Raw genomic sequence first — 22,636 nt, 5'->3', positions numbered from 1 at the left:
ATCATTGTAAATGTTCAATGTTAAATTTCTGTTTAAAATATTTAAATTTAAAATAAAAATGTACAAATTCAAAATTTCCTAAATGTTTCTCTACTTTGTTTGAGAAGACTGCCCCAGAAAATCATAGTACTGGACAACTTGGTATTAGAAAATCTCTACTGACAAACGTTTAGTGGAACTAATGAAAACATTTTTAAATGGCCCAGATGAACATTGTATTGAGTTTTAAAATTATCCATTCAAAACTCTAGGAGATGATACTTTTAAGTTTTTAATGTTAAATTTCTATTTAAATGTTTTAAAATTTTCGAAATATGACTCTAATAGTTTATGAAGACTATTGCTGAGAATCATCGTACTGAATTTTCGAAACTATTCAATCAAAACTCCAGAAGAGAGACTTTAAAACTTTTCAGTGTTAAATTTTAATTAATTTTTAAAATTTAATAAAAATTCAAATAATCAAAATTTCCAGACTATCTCTCCAATTCTGGAGACTATTTTGTTTCAAAGACAGTAGATAATCGACTGACACAAACTGTCTAGCACACAGTGAAGTATTTTGTGTTTTTGTCAGTTACAGTTGCACATGCTTCTGGTGTATTTGGAGTGATCCATTCTGTTGAGCTATATTGGTGCGTGTTTTTCAAGGTAGCGTTGTTCTGTTGTTCTTATGTTTAGGAGTTTGTCAGTCAAAAGTATATTTTATAACTGGAAGGGCAATAGTCTGATTTTGGGAAGGGTTTAGTAAAGTTTTCAAAAGTATTTTTAATCAGTAATAGTAAAACGGCAAACACCTTCGATTCATATATCGTTGTGTATTAGCAAACTCTGTGGATAGACCAATTTGCCTTTAATGTGCCCCTCAACAGCTGATACAAAACCATTGTTGAGATGTATAAGCCAAACTCATATTTTAAAGTTGAACTGGACAAAGCTATAGACATATCTACATAAAATCGGTCTCTTGCTAACAGACTGAATCGCTGGTATTAATTTTAGTGAACCAATCAAAGTACAAATTGTATTTTAATAAAGATTTCATGATCACTGAAAAAGAATAACAATTGATTTTAAAGTGGTCCCCTAACAAGGGATAACATTGTTCTGTTCTTTTATTTCTGTTTTCATCAAATGAAATGATTCCATTGATAATGCTAACTGATAAATACACTTTTGCTTTTATTAATTAACCCAGTGTAAATAAATATTTAGCACCCAAGATAGATAAATGTAATGATGAATATTGCCACTTACATTGTTTCTAATATTTTATGAATAAAATGCAGTAAGTGAAATATAAATTTGCAACTGATAACATTCTACCAAGAGGTGTAATAATACAGGTGTAATAATACGTTTTATCCATTCTTTGAGTGTCAGTTTTTCTTTTTAAGCACTTCTTGCAGTGAAAATACACACACGACCGTTGTCGAATTTCTCAAAGAAACAGATTCATATGTATTGAAAATAGGCCATAAACTTGCAGTCGTAGAACACAAAAAAGGATATCCTGAAATGTTGGGTGTAAAATAATTTCTGAAGAAATAAAAAAATATATATTTTACAAAAGAAATATTCGGAGTATGAGCTTCAGGAAAATAACATAGTTGAACAATTGACTATTGTTGTTAGTACTTGCATTAAATGTTGAGTAGGTTCTCGCTGGTATAACGTTTTTGACATTACATTTTGAATCAAGCACTATTTTAAATGAAAGCAATGTATTAAAATAAACACATTGTCATTAATTCATAACATAATGAACTGGTTTTGTGCGAAAATTCAGTGTTCTGCAATGTATACTTTTCACACTCAAAAAGTGACTCTTGTTTTAATCACTCGTCGTCCGATATATAAATATTATGGAAAGGCAAGTTCATACAGGTACGAGTTGCTTTTTGGTGGACTGTCTGGAATTATTTGTCTACAAGATAAATATAACACCGTAGCTGATTATATGTGTGCAGTCAGGGCACATTGTCTCAGTTAATACAAAGAATTCGAACCAGGAAGTAACTGAGAGGCAGGCCTATTCAATTTCCGCTCTCAAATGTATGAAACATTGACCTGTTACACATTCGGAATTCGTTGTGCTAAACTGAAAATAATTGAAATTCCAAAGTGGTCCATTGCCAAGATATTAGACTTTTGAAAAGCTTACTCTATGTAAAACCTAAGGTAACCAGTTCAATAAATAAATAAATAACATACGTAAGAATCCTTGAAGAAGTTGTAAAGCAAAACATCATCAAATTCGAGGCCTTTTGCTTCATAGATAGTCAGAATCAAGCCCAGTCGTAGCTCTTCAGGAATGGAGTCTCTTGCTGCATCGTTCACAACCAAAATGGCTTGGTGTGCACCAAATTCTATGTGGGATGTTTCACGTTTGTGTCCCTGCAAGAGAAAGGCTAACACTACAGGACTACAGTACTCAAGAAGACCTGGTTGAGGTCCCGGAAATAAACCTTGCTCCTTCTTCAGACGATCAAATGACTCTGGAAAATATTCAACCATCAGATCCAAGATGGCAGATGCAAGAGAGAGAATACCAGCATGTGACCGGTAGTTGTGTGTCAGCTGGTACATCTGATTTGGAACTTCAACTGATTTGGTTTTGCCCACAGCATGCAGCGACTTCTTGGCATAATAGAAGAGTGTCTGCAGATCACTGAAACGAAATGAAATTCCTCTCATGATGCTTTGTGCCGTGTCTCCAGTTAAAAACATGTTATTGGGATTTTGTGTGATTCGAATCAGAATTGCCAATTCTGCCTGTGTGAAATCCTGCGTTTCATCGACGTACATTCCATGCAGTACCCATGGTTGTTCCTCGAGGTTACACAACCGCTTGTAGATGGAATAAATCAGATCAGACTCATCAAACAGGAACTTCTGTTTCTTAAAGTGATTATATTCGAGGAACAGTTGATAAATCTTGTGACGCTCTCCACTAAAATTGGGTGCACGCTTGCGTCCCAGTTCAATGTACTCATCCTTCTCCAGGATTCCATTTGGTTTTTTGACAGCCTCAAATGATCCTCGAATGAAGGACTTGATTTCAGTCCATACCAACATTGGATGGTAGTCCACTGATGATTTCTTACATATCTTCGGCCAGACCTCATTAGCAAAAACATCATATGTGACTTCTCGACGAGGATCCATCTTCAGTTTCTTTGCTGCTGTAGCAGCATGTTCAGCCATGGGCTCATCAAGCATGTCATCCTGATCATCATCATCATCCGACTGCTCATCATCAGAGTCGTGGTCAAGTGGGGTGTAGCCAAACAGATCCTCCTGGGTTCCCCAGCCCTGTATGACAACCTTCAGGCTTCCATCATCATTCCTATTAAAGAAGTACGGAGGATTCAGTGATGCATCCAGTATCAGCAGTAGTTGTCTGGATGTCAGGAACAGTGGGTAGAGAAAATCATTCACATCTTGAAGTCTGCCAAGAAATTATAATAATATAAAAACAAAATCAAGAAGGACCACAAGCAGTGCATGAACATAAGGGTCCATTATGTGTCAAATCACTCAGTGGGTTAAACCCCATGCAGTCCCTTTGATATTCCTGAAAATTTTGTATATAAGGTTATTGTCACTGAAAAGGCTGATAGTTTAGCCTGATCAGACAAAGGGTTCCAGATATATGGCTCATTTATTCAAATGACTATAGCTCAGCAACCATTTTTGTCAAGCTTACCGACATTGGTATTTTTTCCATTGAAACCCCCCCCCCCCCCCAAAAAAAAACACAAAACAATGTTTACATACAAGTCATTTGAAGAGTGATGACCTTTTGACCTTTACTTTGATATTGTGGATCACGTGCCCTTGCAATTATCCTACATAAAACATTTAGCTCTACATTTTTCTACCTAATTCGGACAGATTAGCACTGTCTTATTGGTATGTACGTTTTGCTTACAAAATTGGCATACTGCATTTTGGAATATTTTGCTTGTTAGAACAACTCCAATCTTACAAATTACTGTAAATGGTTAAAATAATATTTATGAGTTATTGGTAAATTTGGATTTATTATATAAAAAAACAACATAATAATATTTTTTATTGATATAAATAATATGGCAACAAAAGTAATTTAATCACTTCCGAATGGGTTTCAATACACCCCCAAGATACCTTATTCAGCCTGATGCTGAGTTTTAAAATGAAAGTTAACCAACTTAAACAGTCAATACTATTTGTTTCTTTCATCGGTCAGATCAGTGATTCATCAAATCTTATACTGAAGGAGAATTTTCAAGTTGTTAATTATCAGTGAACCTGGTAATTGGTTATGTGACATACATTAAAAGCTGTAGTTTCACGTATATGCATACATGCATTTTGCACTTTGAAAGAAGGGTTTAGAATATGCACTTTTTCCCATCTTCCATTTGACTAAACAGTATATATTTGTATTTATGTATATTATTGTTAGCCAAATTCTCTGAATCACATGTTTTGAAAAATAAAGATTTTAAATGCAAAAGCACCAAATAAAACAAAACAAAGAAAACCCACAATCTTAAAATTTATTATTGCAAACTAGCTTTTGTTGTGTCATTGGAAACACTTCTTAACCTTCTGACTACTGAATATATGTGAATAAAAATCATAAACTTGTACTCACTCAACGTGGTTTTTGTGTTGTCCAAAATTAATCCATTAGTCTAAAGGTTAAAGGGACATTCCTGAGTTTGCTGCAATTTTTCAGATGTTATCGACTAACAGAGACTTTTTAACGATTGCAATTACATATCAAATATATTTTTCTGCATAAAATATTAGTGGCTGTATGATAAACGTGTTTCTGATCATTCTAATATTTGTACTAGGTTAAATTTCCTTTTATTTCACAAAATCCAGTTTGGGCTTCTTAGAAATATTAAGACGACCAGAAACGCATTGAATATACAGACACTGATATTCTAAACAAGAAAATATATTTAATATGTAAGTTTAATCGTAGAATTATGTTATTAGTCGGAAACATCTTACAATGCAGCAAACTCAGGAATGTCCCTTTAAAACTTGATAAATCATTGTTATGACTGTTTAAAAAAGTTTGCTTTGTTTAACGACACCCGTAGAGTACATTGATTTATTAACCATCGGCTATTGGATGTCAAACGTTTGGTAATTTTTACCAATAGTCTTAGAGGGGACACCCGCTATATTCCATGATAGTACATACCACGGTCTTTGGTATATCATTTGTGGTTCACTGGCTGGAAGCATAAATAAATCAATCCCAAACAAACCATGCATCAAGTGAGTGCTTAACCACTGAGCTATTTCCTGGCCTTTGTTATGACTGATGAAAGGAAAGAACTGACTTATTTGAAATGCTTAACTTTTATTTTTAAAACTGGCACCAGGTTACATGCTCTTAAAATAATATATCATGAACATATCTTTACTGTACACTACATACATGCACAATGCATTTTAGCATCAGGTATGCATATTTTCAGTGAATCTTACAGGCTAATGAAAAATATTATACCTCCAATATGTTTGTTTATATTACGTTGAAACATGAATGGCTAATTTTTTCATGCAAGATCATGTGACCCACAAGGTCAAATTCAAGGTCAAACGGTCATCACTCTTAAAATGGTCCATACATGTAAAAACATTATGGCACAGAAAGCTTTACTAAACGGTTGCTTAATTATGGTAAATTGAAAATTAGTTAATGTGCAGTCAGTCTGGGATCGATCCCCGTCAGTGGGACCATTGAGCTATTTCTCGTCCCAGCCTGTCTAATATAACTGGTATATCAAAGGTCGTGATATATGTGCTATCATACCTGTGGAATAGTGCAAATAAAAGATCAGATGCTACTAATGGAAAAATGTAGCGAGTTTCCTGTCTAAGACTGTCTGACATCCAATAACCAACTAATAAATCAATGTGCTCTAGTGGTGTCATTAAACAAAGCAAACTTTTAACTTTGAAATTGGTCATCATGCACATTTTTGCCAAAATTGCTAAAAAAATGTTGACATGGAATTACCTATAAACTATTCAACTCTAAAGGTACCGACTCTTAATTAGTAGGTAATATGTAATAAGTTTGTCTATTACAGCTTTTCTAAAACTAAGAACATATTGCTTAATTTATCAGTTTTCAAAATTTTCAATATATTCCTGTTTTTTTTCGTCTTAAATTGTAGTAATTCTAAATGCATTTTATGCGCAACAGGAAATGTATATAGCAATGTACCTCAGAAACTAGGTTCAATACATGCTTTAAAGTTATGATTACTATTCGTATTTGATAATATCCAACCACAGGAAATAATTCGACCCACGAAGCTGTATAAAGCCAGTAACTAACAGTCTTAAATTAGTATTTTTTCTGTGAAGATTGAAGATACGTTTATCTACTCACCAGTAATACCACTAGACAATATGACATTTTAAGCGTTTAAAACATTCACGACAATTACAAATCTGCCTAAATAAAATAAAGTTTGTTTTATTTAACAACGCCACTAGAGCACATTGATTTTTTTTATCTTATCATCGGCTGTTGGACGTCAAGCATATGGTTATTCTGACACTGGTTTTTTTAGAGGAAATCCGCTGTCGCCACATATGCTACTCTTTTACGACAGCCAGCAAGGGATCTTTTATTTGCGCTTCCCACAGCCAGGATAGCACAAACCATGGCCTTTGTTGAACCTGTTATGGGTCACTGGTTGGTGCAAGTGGTTGCGGATCACTCTCAGGGTTTGGAGTCGGTATCTGGATCAAAATTACATGCCTCGACTGAGATCCGAACCCAGTACCTATCAGCCTGTAGACCGATGGCCTAACCACAACGCCACCTCTGCACAAGTCCAAATGAAGTTTCGACAGAATTGTGAGGGTATGCAACAATGAATGACTTTCAGGTGCCCTGTTTATATAAGGAGAGCTGGTCTTGGCTGCCACTTTTATAATGTGAACCAGCACATGCATAAGAAAAGTATTTCAAGCATGAAACGAACAAAAATAATGTGCAATGTATTTAGAGGAAGAAGAAACGAACAAAAATAATGTGCAATGTATTTAGAGGAAGAAGAAACAGACAAAAACAACGTGCACTGTATTTAGAGGAAGAAGTCCCATTACACCATTCCACAACTGAGGATGGTATGTACCAAGTTAGAAGAATAAGCTTATGAAAAGTACATATTTGGCAAAGTGTCATTTTCCATCTTAACATGTTCTTCTGCGATGTCCGATGCATGGCAGAGATCGCTGAAGTTCTTGTGAATCTCACTGCAGAGAAAGGTGTTCTTTGTGACAAACAACTGGTGCAGGTGATCGAAAATCACATCATCTTTAATTTCTTCACCATCCATTTCTTTGCAGGCTGTACTTGTTGATGGCTCTTCACTCAAAACGTCTGAATCTACTACTAATAATAATATAGATTGAAAGAACAGTTTCAGGCACTCTACATGAAGCTTATCAGAGGAAATACGGTAAGTGTCATGTCACAGTATGCATACATTGTAATCTTATCATTTCAACTTATTTTCGTGCTTATATCCAAATAATGTTCAAACACGCTGTCCTGGCCACACACCTCAGCTTTCTGGGCTGTGTCCAGGACAGTGGGTTAGTTGTTAGTGGTTAGTGAGAGAGAACAGGGTGTAGTGGTCTTACACCTACCCATTGAGTCGTTAAAACTCGGTCTGGGTGGGAGGAAGTACCGGGCTGCGAACACTGTACCTACCAGACTTATGTCTGATGGCTTAACCACGACACCACCATGATTTAGCCAGAGATATGCAGTATACCAAGTATTAACAGCAATCCATAAAAGGACTTAATTGCTAAAGACAGGGAAATTTTTACCAAATAGTATATTAGCTTTTAAATGACATTGACCTTCACATGGGGTGAGCACTATGATGTGATAACCATCCATAACAAATATGAAAGTTATCTATTACATAACTGAGAGTTAAATGTAAATAAAACACAATTATTATAAACTGTGACATGCGTGGAGCTGGGAGTATGTTGTTGTACAATGATCACTTGGTGAACATCCTTACCGAATGTGAAAGTAATTCATTAAATAATTGCGAGTTATGTGCATACAATAGGAAAACCAAATACAAAATGACCATGACCTTGCCCCAGGGTCATATTCATGGGGCAGTGAGTACGTCGTGAAATATGATCGCTTACCAAATATGAAGTAAATGAAGAATGTTAGTGAAAGTAATTCATTAAATAATTGCGAGTTAAGTGCATACAATAGGAAAACCAAATACTAAATGACCTTGACCTTGCCCCAGGGTCATATTCATGGGGCAGTGCTTACACAGTTGAAATACTATAACTTACTAAATATGAAGTAAATGAAGTGTTAGTCAGTTAGAGAAACTTCAAACAAACTTCAACCACTCTTTAACCAAATATCAACCCCGCTTGAACTAAATAAAATTTTGCTAATGTATAACAAAATATTTTCATTTTAAAAACTTCAATAGTCAAAACAACGATGACAAAAGTTCCACTATTGTAATTTTGGACAAAGACAGTTACATCACTGAAGTCAACAGAGAGCTATCAGACAAACGTTTTTACAACAAAAACCCCCAAAAAACCCCAACAACAAACAAACAAAAACAACAACAAAAAACCCAACAGAAATAGACTTAACCGAGGCTCATGTAAAAATGTTAGTAAAATGATACATCAAATGTGCATTCATCAAGAAATTACCTAGGAGGTATTTAAGTGTTTAAAGCACGAGGAACGTTAGGCTCCACAATTTTATATTTTATCTTAACTACATAAAAGTGTTTATAAACATCTCCCTCTTCAATATCCTGGACGCCCAATCATATCATGATATAATTCACCAACAGAACGTATCTCATGTCTCACAGATGACATTCTGAAGCCACACATGGAAAAAGTAGACTCATATGTACGTGACATATCATACTTTCTTATAAAGTTGCATAATATACCCTTATTCCATTCTGGATAATGTTAGAAGTGTCAAACTTTAATTCACCCAGACTTTCCTCATCTACGAACCAATTGAAGCAATCTACTTATGATTTTAACAATAAAAAACCAATTATTAATGCATAACAAACAATGAGAAGAGATCTTAACATACAACATGGATAGATTAATGTATTATGATTTTATTCAACATGGAACCAATTATTAATAGATAACAAACGTGAGAACTGTTTAATACAGACTGTTAAGCTTTGCCTTAGATTAGTTTATACAGTACAGGCAAAATGAAATAATATACTCTACAAAAAAGCTTAACATATAAACTTATTAAAGAGTTTTAAGCTATTAAGCAGAATAAAACAGATTTGTTTATTTTCCTATGATTTAGTCTGTCCAATATATATTTTTGTGGGGTCCAGTAGAGAAAGCGTGGTGATCTAAGATACCATGCTAAAACTTAATATATACATAACGCTCTAAGCACAATATTGGAGATGAGGTTTATTCTTTATTTGTATGAGATAAATTCAAGGATGATAAATCAAAATCGCATATTATTTGGCCCAATGTTTTAAAAAAAAAATCAAATAGCTATTTAATTGCAAAAAACATATATAATAATATATACAAAGTGTGTTCCTCGTGTAAAACGTTTATATAGTTTATGTATTTTATTCGAATATATATTTACACACCTTAATCTAGAATTGAAAAATTAGGAGAAGTGACGTCTCTCTTCCCAGAAGAAAGGGGAGACGTTTGAGAAAAATAGGGGAAGTGAATATTTATTGTTACAATCTGTATCGTTTCGCCATGTTCCGCGTTTAATAGGAAAGATTCCAAATTATACACCTAAAGTTGACAAAATTGTTGTAGACACTTCAGAAGATGTGCATGTACTGTCACGTTCGTTATCCGCTTCTTCTGTATCAGACAAATTATCTAAAGGAAAGATAAAAAGATATTACTACACGTATATGATTATTTCGTTAACAGCAGAATGTTGTTGGGTTGGGGATTTTAAAGCTTTTTTAGGTGGAGTTATTTTTCATAAGACTGCAGAGAGACATTTGTGTAAATACAGATCAGGTTTAGTTTTTCAGAAAACTGTATTTGATGTTTAACAACAAGACACAAATGTCCCATGAAACTTTAAACAACTGCCAAGAGGCCTATACATCCTACTTGATTAACTATTTTGAAATAAATTTAAACATCTATCTCTATTATGTTTTGTTATATGATTGCCCCACAGAATCACTTTATCATTCAAAACTTTAAGAACAAATAAATTTATAATTTTCAAACATACATATCAATTTTAATTCAATAAATAAATAAATCTGAAATTAAAAATATCTCTGTTCTCATGGAGACTACTTTGAACAATCAAAACGAGACTTAAACCCCCCAAAAAACCGTATGAATAAATTGGCATCCGAAATCTCTGCTGACATGCCATTATGATAATGGAACTAAAAATGGCAGAAATATTAATTTGGTTACACATTACAAAACATATCTGTTAGTTCATAGGCACTGCCCAAGAAAATCATAATACCACGTAAAACCTCTCTAACCACTAATAATGTTGATATTAAACTTATTATTATTTTTGTTTAATTAATTTTTAAAATATTTTTCTGTCCCAAATAATGGATTTGACTGATTATTCCCTTTTCTCCATAAACATGTCGAGGGGTTAGTGCCAGAATTATACAAACATTAGTTAATCACCTTGTCAGCATCATGGGAATGTGTACTATCATTGCACAATATCAGATTCAAATCAATCATTTATTTATGTTTTGATACATCAGAACCCAAACCAATTATTTTTTATGTCCATTTCCAAAAGGCCGGAAGTGTGTAATGCTTAGACATCTGGAATGTGGTAAAATGTGTGTGTTGTTAACTAGTTGCTGAATAAATGCCGGTTATGTAAATAGTTTAATCAGAAGTGATTGCAGAGTTTATTTAGTTCTACAGACGAAACACGCAGATGAGAAAATACTAACTGAACAGAGACATAGAGAAACTAGTTAAAAAGGAAAGTTATTTTCCCTTATTTTAGTTTGAATAGTTACTATGTGTATTAGAGATAAAACAATATAACTAAATTAATTTGCCGGCGGCAGGACGTAGCCCAGTAGTAAAGTGCTGGCCTAATGTGCAGTCAGTCCAGGATCGATCCCTGTTAGTGGACTCATTGAACTATTTCTCGTTCCAGCCAGTGCTTCACAACTGGTGTTACAGACCATGATATGTACTATCCTGCCTGTGGGATGATGTATATATTAAAGATCCCTTGGTGCTAATAAAATATATTGTTGTCCATAGTTGGTGTACGGACAATTGCTCACCGGACAATACTTCACCAGACAATTGCTCACTGGACAATTGCTCACTGGACAATTGCTCACCAATAAAGTGAGAAATAGGACAATTGCTGATTTTTTTATCAATAAAATTTTATTTTAGGTTATGGTATGTGTGTGTAAATGGTTGGATGGGAGTGGGAATCTCTGATAAATAAATAAATAAAATAACAAAATTAATTCTAAATCAGCTATATTTTAAAAAAGTTCAGCACATCGGTTCAGCATAGAAATGTCAATTAAACAACTTTGAAGTTGTGCCTTTAGAAATTCTATGTTTTATGTTCTTTTTTTATTAACAAAAGAAAAAATAACTAAAATTCTGTTATTTTTTATTAATAAACTAATAAATAAAATTTTATTAATAAAAAAAACCTAAATGTGAGCAATTGTCCTATTTCTCACTTTATTGGTGAGCAATTGTCCGGTGAGGTACTGTCCGGTGAGGTATTGTCCGGTGAGGTATTGTCCAGTGAGCAATTCTCCATAGTTTCCTCTCTAAAATATATTTGTGGTCATTAACCACGTCTGACATCACATACCTGTAGTTGTGTTGAGTGTGTCATTAAATATAAAATTCCTTTCTTTCTTTCACTATTTTTTTTAATCATGGCTCCCATATGCAACAACCTTAGTTGAATTTTAATTTGAATATTATTTAAGAATTGAACGTGAATATTTTTTAGTTTCATGCTAGTATGAAACGCAAAACTGCTTTACACACTGTATGGATGGCGTAGCGCGTTATTCCAAACACATAACCATGTCATTAATGTAAAGCTCTTTCAAATAAAAAGTGAACTCTATTTTCTAACTATTTACTATTTTATTAACACGAAATTCATACTCAACATAAGCGGAATTCCTATGGTGGTTCGGCTTTTCCCGTGAATAGCCGAATGAGAGAATGACAATGTTACAATCATTAATACAATTCATATTAATTTTTTGCAAATGTCATTACCAACTAGAAACATTTTGAATTCACTATAAACATATAACGTAAGTAATTTCAATAACTTTTAACCTGTAATAAGAATGTCTGAAGCGATCTATTTTGTATGTTATAATTTATATGTGAAGCGGTTGGTGTATGAATATTTAACTACGAACTGTGCATGGGCGCCATTTTTTATTACTGTCTAGATTTACCAATTACGTTGAAATTACAGTTATCAAATTTAGAGTGCTTGAAAATTCAATGTGTTGATAGATTTGACATGGAGAAAGTGGTTTCAATGTTTCCGGAAATGGGTGAAACAGGTGTGTCACGAGTTTCTGTGTTTACTGGCCTTGTAATTGTGGAAGTGGCGACAACACAGGATGTTTTTGGCGTGTATGTGACTTCAAGTGGTGCGACACAAGTATTCGTGAGATTTGACAGTGCCATGGTCATGTTTCGTTTTTGGAAAGTGGAACATTCTCTGTTGTAGCTTCGAATTACGATGTCTAACGCTGACACTTGGAAGTTTGACAGCAGATGATTACAGTTTGATGTCTAAAAATAGAATCTCAAGGAAATTCCTCGGGGATTCCTTTGTTGACATAATTCATAACGTAGTTCCGGCTATAAGCCAAAAATAGTGCTAAACTGTGATTCATGGTGCTATGAATGTCAGTTTTTATCATCACGTGATACGAATTTGACCAATCCAAGGGTTTATAACAAAGGCATTTTTAGAGAATGGAATTATATAAAAATAAATTTAAGTTGCAATTTAAAATTAAAATGTCTGGGAATTGTTTATTGTAATAACGATGCCGACCCAAAGATGATAAATGTTTTATGACCATACGCAATAAAATATTTTAATTTACTTAGCATAGAGGGAAATTAGTTTATATTATTTCGAAGGCATCATCACAGGATTGTAACTTTTCTAGTCATTGAATATTCCATAGACATTATATAACATTTGACATACAGTTGAAAATGAATTAGTAGATAAAGGTCAAGCATTTTTCATTAAATCAGAGTCCGTTTATGGTAGTTCATATTATAACTAATTGGTTAGAAGAAGCGACCCCTTCATGTAAATTAGGCCACCTTTCTTTATTTTTTCGGATTACGGATTCGCCGACGTTAATTTTGCCAAAATGAAAAAATAATAATTCAGTTTTCAGCCAATTTTTAATTTTATTTTCCTGCCTACTTATGATTTTTACAGTGGCGGTGTCCGGATATACGAAATAAATAAAAATACAAGCCTTGAAATATAAAGCTAAATCAGTATTTACAAGCCCATCCAATTCCAACTCCGTAAGATTTTGTCGGTGCACTTTCAGCTTTGATCCAGAAGTATTTTATTTGGTGCGGTGCAACCTGGAGTGGAGTGGTATATAGAAAAGTGGAATTCAATCCCATCTGAAACGGAGTGCCAAAGAATCGTTCTCTCCCTTGACATTTCATTAATTAATTAATATGTTTATTTAAATTGTATCTTGATGGATTTTTATTAAAAGTAATACAAAGTAAGTTTTGAATGGTGTTAATACTTTAATTTATACCCAACACCGACTTTGCTGAAATTTCATTTCATCTGTCGACAAGTTCGGAATTTAGACCAAACGCATTCAGTATGGCCAATATACGTCACAAAACAACGTGTTGACGTCATTGTTTTGACTGAAATCGGTTGTCTTACTGAAAACATCCGTAATACAAAATAAATAAATAATAACAACAGGAATTGGGTGAATTTTATTTTTATTTTTATTCCATCCATCAAAAAAAATCAGTAATCCTAAAAAAAAGAAAAAAAGTGCGAACTTACATAAAATAAATAAGGATACTAATAATAAATATTGTTCATTGTAGTAGCTGAAATGTATGCACATTCATATTTTCTAGGCTAAAATATCTAGATATTACTACATTAACTGGAATAATTGTAACATTTCAGATGTTACACATGTTATGGGGCGACATGCATTATAAAAGTTGGTATTGTGAAGAAAAAAAAAGATTTTGAGTACGCAAGGTCCTCTTGTGTCCAATCCCTGGCTACCCGGATACGCCAGTGCCTATATGTGCAATATAAAGTATATCAATCAATATATTTTGGTTTCAACACAGTTACCTTTAGTAGTATTACTTGCATATTTAAAATGTGCTCAGCAAAATTAATTAAGGGCCAGTAGAATTGTGGTAATTATTTGCTATATGTCATATTATTTTAGTAAGTTTTAATCTCAGATAACTTCTAAACATTATTTTAGTAACATCTGAGCTATGTTACATGCAAACATCTTGCACACGATGAGTTTTTTGTGCATTTTTGTAAAACCTATGAAAACGCGCATCCTGCTAGGAATCATTACACGTTGGTTGTAAATATATTTGTCAATTTATTTTCTCTAAATTGCTGTTTAAATCATTAAGTTGAAGAACATTTGTTTTAGAACATGTCAAAACGTAGACACTTTACAGCAAATGAAAACTTTTAAGGAAAAATGTCGAATATAGTTACTGGCCCTGTATTCATTTTGTTTCGTTAAATTACTGTGTATTAAAAATCATTAAAGGTATTAACTTATGTTAACTATTGAATTAACATTATTAATTCATTAAGAATTTCAACACTACATATATGGTGCAGTTGACTCTGATAGCTTACATTTCGTGTTTAATTAGTGTAATAAATATATGTTATAGCAGGAATAATAGCTTACATTTCATGTATTAATTAGTGTAACAAATATGTCTGTTGTAACTGGTTTTAAGGCTTTGCTTTGTTTCACAAATTGTTTTTCTAAAGTTGTTAAGAGCTTCTAGCAACCTGCTACAATACCAGGGAGCCCGATTCACCATCTCAGTGTAGGATAAGGTTACTGTGCACAGACCTGGAAACATCCATGACCCATGCCAGTGTCTGCCATCCAGAGATAATCTGTTATTGTTTACAATTACTTCCTGCCTCCAATACATTTTAAAAGTATTAACAACACAGACCCAATTAGGTGTTTCAGAGCTGCTTCGGAATTGAAAGTTTACTGTATGCCACGTGGACTCACTGCAAGATAACATTATTCTTGACTTGAGATTTCACACAATTTGTCTCATGCTGGGCTGTAAGAAAAACTGTTTATAAAATAGCTTGCTCTGGCATGCTGGCCGGAGCTGTTTGTGTTCAAGTTCAAGGAGCCAGAATAAATAAAATATTTGTTCATCTAATTACATCATGATCTATTATTATTAGCAGACAAAACGTTTAAGTTTTATACTAAAACAAATGACTGCTAGCATCTAAAAGCAAAATATTTCGAAAAAGTTAAGTTTCCGATTTTTAAGTGCATTCCAAAGTTTTCAGTGCAGTTGGCTCAGATTCAAATGGAAAGGAGATAAGTGGTTCTGGCACTAACCCCTCGATGTGTAGCACATACTGAAGCTTGGAAATAAGTGGTCGGTCATGGACATTGTCCAGTACTAGGTTTGACAGTCACAAACTTAATATTAGCAGTCATTTTGTCCAACAAAATACGAACTATTTCTATATTGAAATAGTCCAAAACGAAGATATTCACTTAATGTGCACCTTGAACTTGAATTTGTTTACCATATGCAACATGCACGTTCTTATGGAACTGTTGCTAGAACTCCTTCACGTTTACCCATAAATGGTGTTTCCCATGTCTATTACTAAACCCAAACAAGCCCAGTGACCCAATGTGTTCTGAATGGCCCAAAGCATATTTTAACATGAAAATTAAACCTTCTAAACTGAAAAGTGGACGAATAATCTAGTGCCATCGTGTTTATTTCATGTAAGTTGTACCTCACGGTCCCGCGGGTATCTGTCATTACTTACAGCGGCCGAATAAACAGGTAGTGTGATATGTGCATGCACAAAATTAAATGGAAACGTATACTATTTGTTTTAAAATAACTAAAGTACACATTGTTCAATACAGGTAGTTTGATATGTGCATGCTCTGGGTTACCTGTCAGTCTATACTTATCAACAGTAGGCCTACCTTAACTAAAGTACACGTTGTTCAATACATTCATTAAGAACAGTGAATGAATAATCCAGTACCACTGTGTTTATTTGTACCCCTGAAACCGCAAGATCCCACGGGTAGCGATCATTATTTTCATAGGTCGATTAGCTGTATCTCTATATTTATCAACAGTACCTTATAGTCTTTCCCACAGTGAACGTCTTTTTTCATACTATGGAATTTACTAGAAGCTAATTATTTCTGAGCCGATTGTTTTCTAAACTGGACAATATATATATATATATATATATATATATATATATATATATATATATATATATATGTTATTTCCAAAACACTTTTACTTTTATTCTAACGTCAAACCAAACTGTAGTTATTTACAAAGAAACACGTTTGTAGGAGTATGGATTATAGTTTGTGTTGCTATTCTGGCGAATGTCAATTAAACAGTTAAGATTGATTGGAAACGTATAATATTCGTTTTAAAATAACTAAAGTACACACTATTCAATACGTTTATTAGGATCTTTGTTATTATACGTGATTGAAATTCATTGACATTTCGTTGGCCTTATTTTATCCACAATTGACTGTAGTTATTTGCCGATTTTATGACTTTTTTCTATATTTAATAATGAACGAAATACAACACAGACTTTTACCTCAATCCAAACCCACCGAAACCATACTTTTTCACATTGGGCTCAATTTGGCCCATGGGTGTAGTGTTTAGACGAGTTCCACTACATCATGAAAAGTAGTTCTACGGGTATAATGTAATAGTACATCATTAATAAATGACAATAGTAACTCACAGTATTTCAACATTTTGACAGGCACCACTAACAAATATTATTTCCAGGCCTGCACACACACACATACACTCACACTCACACTCACACACACACGCGCTCACACACACACATAACGCACACGTACACACACACACACACACACACACACACACATAAACACATCCACACACATACAAACATATACACACAAAATTCAAACACACGCACAAAAACAAACACGCACAGACACACGCACAAACACTCACACACAAACACAGACACGCACATACTTTCGTGCATATAGAGTTCAATTCAGTATAGCTGTATTTTATAGCACTTTAAACATTCCAGGCCGATAGTTAACTATATGAGTACATACCTTCATCCACTTTCTCAATAAACTGATGTTCTCGTGGAAGCAGAGGGTCACCAGCCTCCTTTGCGTGTATCCAATAGGCTGTGAAAAGTGTCCACAGTCTGTTCAGGCAGCATGTTGTCTTCCCTGTCCCACTTCTGCCCAGCAGTAAGATGGGTGACTTTGACTCCAGGTTAATTATGGCATGTTCTGTGTCAGTCACGCGGAATGGGAAGTCCACCTTCATTTCATGGTTCTGAAGAATGTTTAAAACAAGGGTTGAGGAGAAGGAATAGAATTTGAGAATGTGGTATTCCGTCTCTTCCGGGCTTGCTGGAGGGTAGAGTCTTAGAGACTGTTGATCTTCCCTGACAGCTACCAAGTCCACATCGTCATTTTCCTCGGCGAAAAGCATCGGCACTCTTTTTTGCACTTCAGTACCGCTAAACTGTTTATCCTTAATACCCTTGAGGTTTCTGTGCAGAATACAATTTTGTCCACGGTTATGGGACTTGATGATTTTTGTAACTGCATGATTCAGATGGTCATGATCCAGTACAATATCCCAGACTCTTATAATCTCAGAATAGATTTTGCCACCTTTCACGGCAAAATGTTCATCAGGGTTATTATCAAGTCCAAGCCTTCTGTCAGCTGCTTCACTCAGTCGGGGAGAAAACGCAGTTGCCAATTCCCAGATAATTCTGGCTGCTTTTGACAATTTAGTTTCAAATAGCTTAAGAGTTGGTGGTGCATTTGGAACAGATTTGTACACGCATGTGCTCCATTCTCCAGATGCCAGACTTTTGATTCGTTCAATGACTTGCTGTTTCATCTTAGGCATAACTTTCTTGTCCTTCAGAGTTTTCCACACGTCTGCTGTGCATTCGACCTCCCATTCCAAGTTATCAAAGACACTAGGATCAATGGTCAGCTTGATTGGACTATCTTCCACATTGTTCACAAGCTGCAAATGATTAAATTTAATTAGTAGATTGTTTTACTGTATTTATTATAGTATATACAGCACAACTATTCTAAACCTAAATGCCTGAACGTCTTTGGGACCTAATAAAACGTCTGCATTTCGGGGGTGTCTGGAGTCCAGGAGTTTGTATTGATGCAATTATCCTTTGGTGAATTGTATGTATACTGTATTGACAATGTTGTAGGAAAAGTGATAAAACTATCCAAAATAAAAGAGACAATTCAACATGTGATGTTCAACTAAACATTTTGGCATATTGAAAAAACAATTCAAACAAAAGGAAGATAGTGAATTAAATTCCACGATGTTTTGTTGGTCTTGAAATAAAAAAACCATGAGACATGTTTGTGAAAAGCTATTTTAAAATCTAATTCATAACTTAATGAAACTATGCAACTCAGCTAAACTCAAAGTTTACAACAACAGAGCTCCCAACAACATGTAGCATATGTAAACATAAAATATGCCAAAATTATTTTCTTTCCTTAATGCTTAGTTGTCAACCTTGCACTAGCTAACTCCAGTTGGGCCCTAAATATACATCCAGCAGCCAAACAGCAACTCATGCAAACACATATTGCACTTTTTTTCTCTCTCTCTCTCTTGTTTTTTTTTTGTAAAGTTTATTGTCCCCCAGAAAAGAAATACGGTAATGCCAAGGTTGGAAGCCCTGGTATCACTACCGTATGGTAATGTTATAAGATACAATAAGATATAATAATACAAATAATATGTTATGATGTTAATAAACGTTACCACAAAAAAGGAGAAAAGAAGTAATAGATGCAAGTAAAAAAACAAAAAAAACAAAAACAAACAAACAAACAAATAAAAAAATAAAAAAAATAATAAAACAAAAATAATAATAATACAAAACTGATAATAATGACCCCCCCCCCCCCCCCCTGAATAAATGATGAATACAAAACAAAATATGAAAATGAAAATAAATAAATAAATAAATAAATAATCCATAGCGTTGTTGTCAGCTGACGGGTTTCTCAGCAGTGTACTTTACATTCGCCTATATATATATATTGGTGGGTTTTGCACTATTATAGTCATATACTAGTAACTGGCTGAGGTGATATTTTGAGCAACGAGTGGCATCATAATGACTGCTATATTAATTAAGTCTGACAGTCTGGACTTTAGAGGTAAAATTGACACTAAATAAGCACACTGGGACTGGATTAATTGTCCAGTGCTCATTTTAAAGGGGTTTCGGTTTAAAGAGCAAGACTGTAGTGTTAAAAGATGTGTAGATCACTTGAATGAGAAACAAGAGGCCTATCGGCCTATATAAAGCTCTGCGGTTTCATTTTAAATTTTGTAAAGACCACCGTATAATATTCATGTTCTAAGTTTAAGAATTATCAAATTAAAACTGTATTAGACATTTTCAGGTGGGATTTTTTTTCTTTTGGAGACTTGTCCTGATTGTAATAAATTTGTTCAGACATAATAAATGAAAAGTCCAGAAATTGACAATGCTAGCTGCGGTTTCATTCAAGTTATAGTTAAAGTTGTATTTTTTAAAATTTAATTTAATTTAAAAATTCTAAATTTCCCAAATATCTATTTCTTTGTTAGGACTGCCCATGAGATTACTTATACTAAGGTTCAGAATTATTCAATCAAAACTCTACAAGAAAATAGACTATTACATTTTCAATGTTAAATTCCTATTTAAAATGTTTAAAATTAATAAAACTTCACCAATTCAAAATTTCCTAAATATATTTCTATTTGATTGCGAAGACTGCCCAGAGAATCATAGTACCAAGTTTCAAAACAATTCAATCAAAACTCTTGAAGATAGTCTCTTAAATTTCAATGTTAGATTTCTATTTAAAATTTTGAAATTTTATTTACAAATTCAAAATTCCCCATACATATCTCTATTAATTTGTGATGACTGCACTGTGAGAATACTTATACTACATTTAGGAACCTGTAGCCACGCAAATATACGAGGAACATATTCGCCTTACACTGTTGGTGAAATTATGTTGACAGCGGTTGACATACAAATAGGTCAACCTTCACCTTCGTCTTTATGTTGGTGCTACAAAAACGGCATGGAGTACCCGCCTGCAAGAAAGTTTCTTGAAAATCTAGCTACAATTGAATTACCCCAGACCAACTGTCATCAGTTTTGTGGTTCGCATCTGCATGGTCATGAAATTGGGTATCAAAATGGCGATTGGTTAGATATTACGACACAAAAAACTGTTTCACCCAAGTTGGGATTTTTCTATACAAAAAGGTAGGCGCCTTCTCAAGTTTCAGCCTCTCTCTTTTAGGGATAATTTTGTGTCTGAGTTGGAAAAGGAATACTTACAAGTAAAAGAGTCCTTGAACAAAGTGTTGTTGCCAAACTACTTGAAAGTGTTTAATGGTAGACACTAGACAAGGAATTTCTGAAGAATGTCAGTTCATTATCAATACTTTCTATTTGTGCATGCTATACAGAAACAGCTTTAAAACAATTACATACAGACAAAGTTATATAATTTTGCCAAACTGTTTACTATTCTCAGTGCTCAAATAAACCTCCTTCAGTTTCTTTAAATGTTTGAAGAAAAACTCCTTTGCTTTCTCTCGTCAGTCCTTAGATAATTTGAAAATATCAGCCGAGTTTACAGCTGTTAGACACCATTTTGACAGCAGTACTTACTATCTGCCCTACAGAGGTCGCACTCATAGTTACTTCCCAAGACGTGGTTTTGGATTTTCAAGGCCGTCAGTTGCTTTTGACAGTGCATAACCAAAGGCTGATGAAACCCCCATTACCCTAATGTTGGAAGTTCAGATGGTCAGGACTAGGATTCAGTTTGATTGTGTTTTGGTAACCTACCAGATAAACTTCAGTTTTGGGAAAAGTATTGGTGCAAATGACACGCTCATCACTTAGTTGAAAAAAATAAACATTACTTTGCTGTTCAATATATGGATTGAGAAGTATAAATTTAATAACAGGTATTTTTCTCAACAGGAGCATGATTTTCTGGATTCTGATAATTTATGAATTACTTAACCTCAAGGTGATAGAAAAAACTGACACCCACAAATGTATTTCACCTCTACTTTATTATTGATTTGAGGCACATAAATGACTTTATATCTGCCCCACATTTTCGATATGAAAGAAATGTTTTATTTAACGACGCACTCAACACATTTTATTTATGGTTATATGGCGTCAGATCATATGGTTAAGGACCTCACAGATTTTGAGAGGAAACCCGCTGTCGCCACTATATGGGCTACTCTTCCGATTAGCAGCAAGGGATCTTTTATTTGCGGCTCTAATAGTAAAAATAGCCTTAATGTTTAAAAACTAGGGTATGTCCCTTTAAGGCCGTCCCACACTAGCGCAGCGCGTCGGCAGCGCATCAGTAGCGTGTCAGCAGTGAAGCGTCAATAATGCCCACATACACGCAGCGTGTCAAACAGAAATAAAAGAGAGAAAAAAAAGCTGAAAAGAGGAAAAGAAAAACCCCGACGTTAACACGCTGTTGACGCGCTGCGCTAGTGGGGTTATGTATATGGTAATTCATTGGAAGTGATTTTTTTGCTGCCGACGCGCTGCGCTAATATGGGACGGCCTTTATTATTTATTTATTTATTATTTTATTTTATTATTTTATAAAGAAAGAAAGAAATGTTTTATTTAACGACGCACTCAACACATTTTATTTACGGTTATATGGTGTAAGAAATATGGTTACGGACCATACATATTTTGAGAGGAAACCCGCTGTCGCCACTACATGGGCTACTCTTTCCGATTAGCAGCAAGGGATATTTTATTTGCACTTCCCACAGGCAGGATAGCACAAATCATGGCCTTTGTTGAACCAGTTATGGATCACTGGTCAGTGCAAGTGGTTTACACCTACCAATTGAGCCTTGCGGAGCACTCGCTCAGGGTTTGGAGTCGGTATCTGGATTAAAAATCCCATGCCTCGACTGGGATCCCAACCCAGTACCTACCAGCCTGTAGACCGATGGCCTACCACGACGCCATCGAGGCCGGTTTTTCGATATGAGGACATTGATGAAAATCTGATGACTTTGGATATTAAAAATGGGTTCTATCAGGTTCCTATACATGTTAATTATAGATATTACCTCTGTTTTATTTGGGATATTA

The 22,636-nt window shown here is 34.3% G+C and overlaps 1 protein-coding gene across 1 annotated transcript in view; it reads right to left on the bottom strand.

Moving 5' to 3' along the window:
* LOC121377913 (TPR and ankyrin repeat-containing protein 1-like) overlaps window positions 1-22,636 on the bottom strand; it is a 54,465-nt gene that overhangs the window by 28,674 nt on the left and 3,155 nt on the right. The window contains exons 3-6 of the mRNA XM_041506009.1: window positions 17,514-18,456; window positions 9,907-9,924; window positions 7,198-7,414; window positions 2,215-3,451 (exon numbers count right to left, since the gene is read on the bottom strand). Coding sequence (XP_041361943.1) covers window positions 2,215-3,451; window positions 7,198-7,414; window positions 9,907-9,924; window positions 17,514-18,456 — 2,415 coding nt within the window. The remainder of the gene's footprint in view (window positions 1-2,214; window positions 3,452-7,197; window positions 7,415-9,906; window positions 9,925-17,513; window positions 18,457-22,636) is intronic.

This window comes from Gigantopelta aegis, chromosome 7 (assembly GCF_016097555.1).
Source record: "Gigantopelta aegis isolate Gae_Host chromosome 7, Gae_host_genome, whole genome shotgun sequence".
Classification (NCBI taxonomy): Eukaryota; Metazoa; Mollusca; class Gastropoda; order Neomphalida; family Peltospiridae; genus Gigantopelta; species Gigantopelta aegis.
This window is presented reverse-complemented; position numbering and strand designations above follow the sequence as displayed.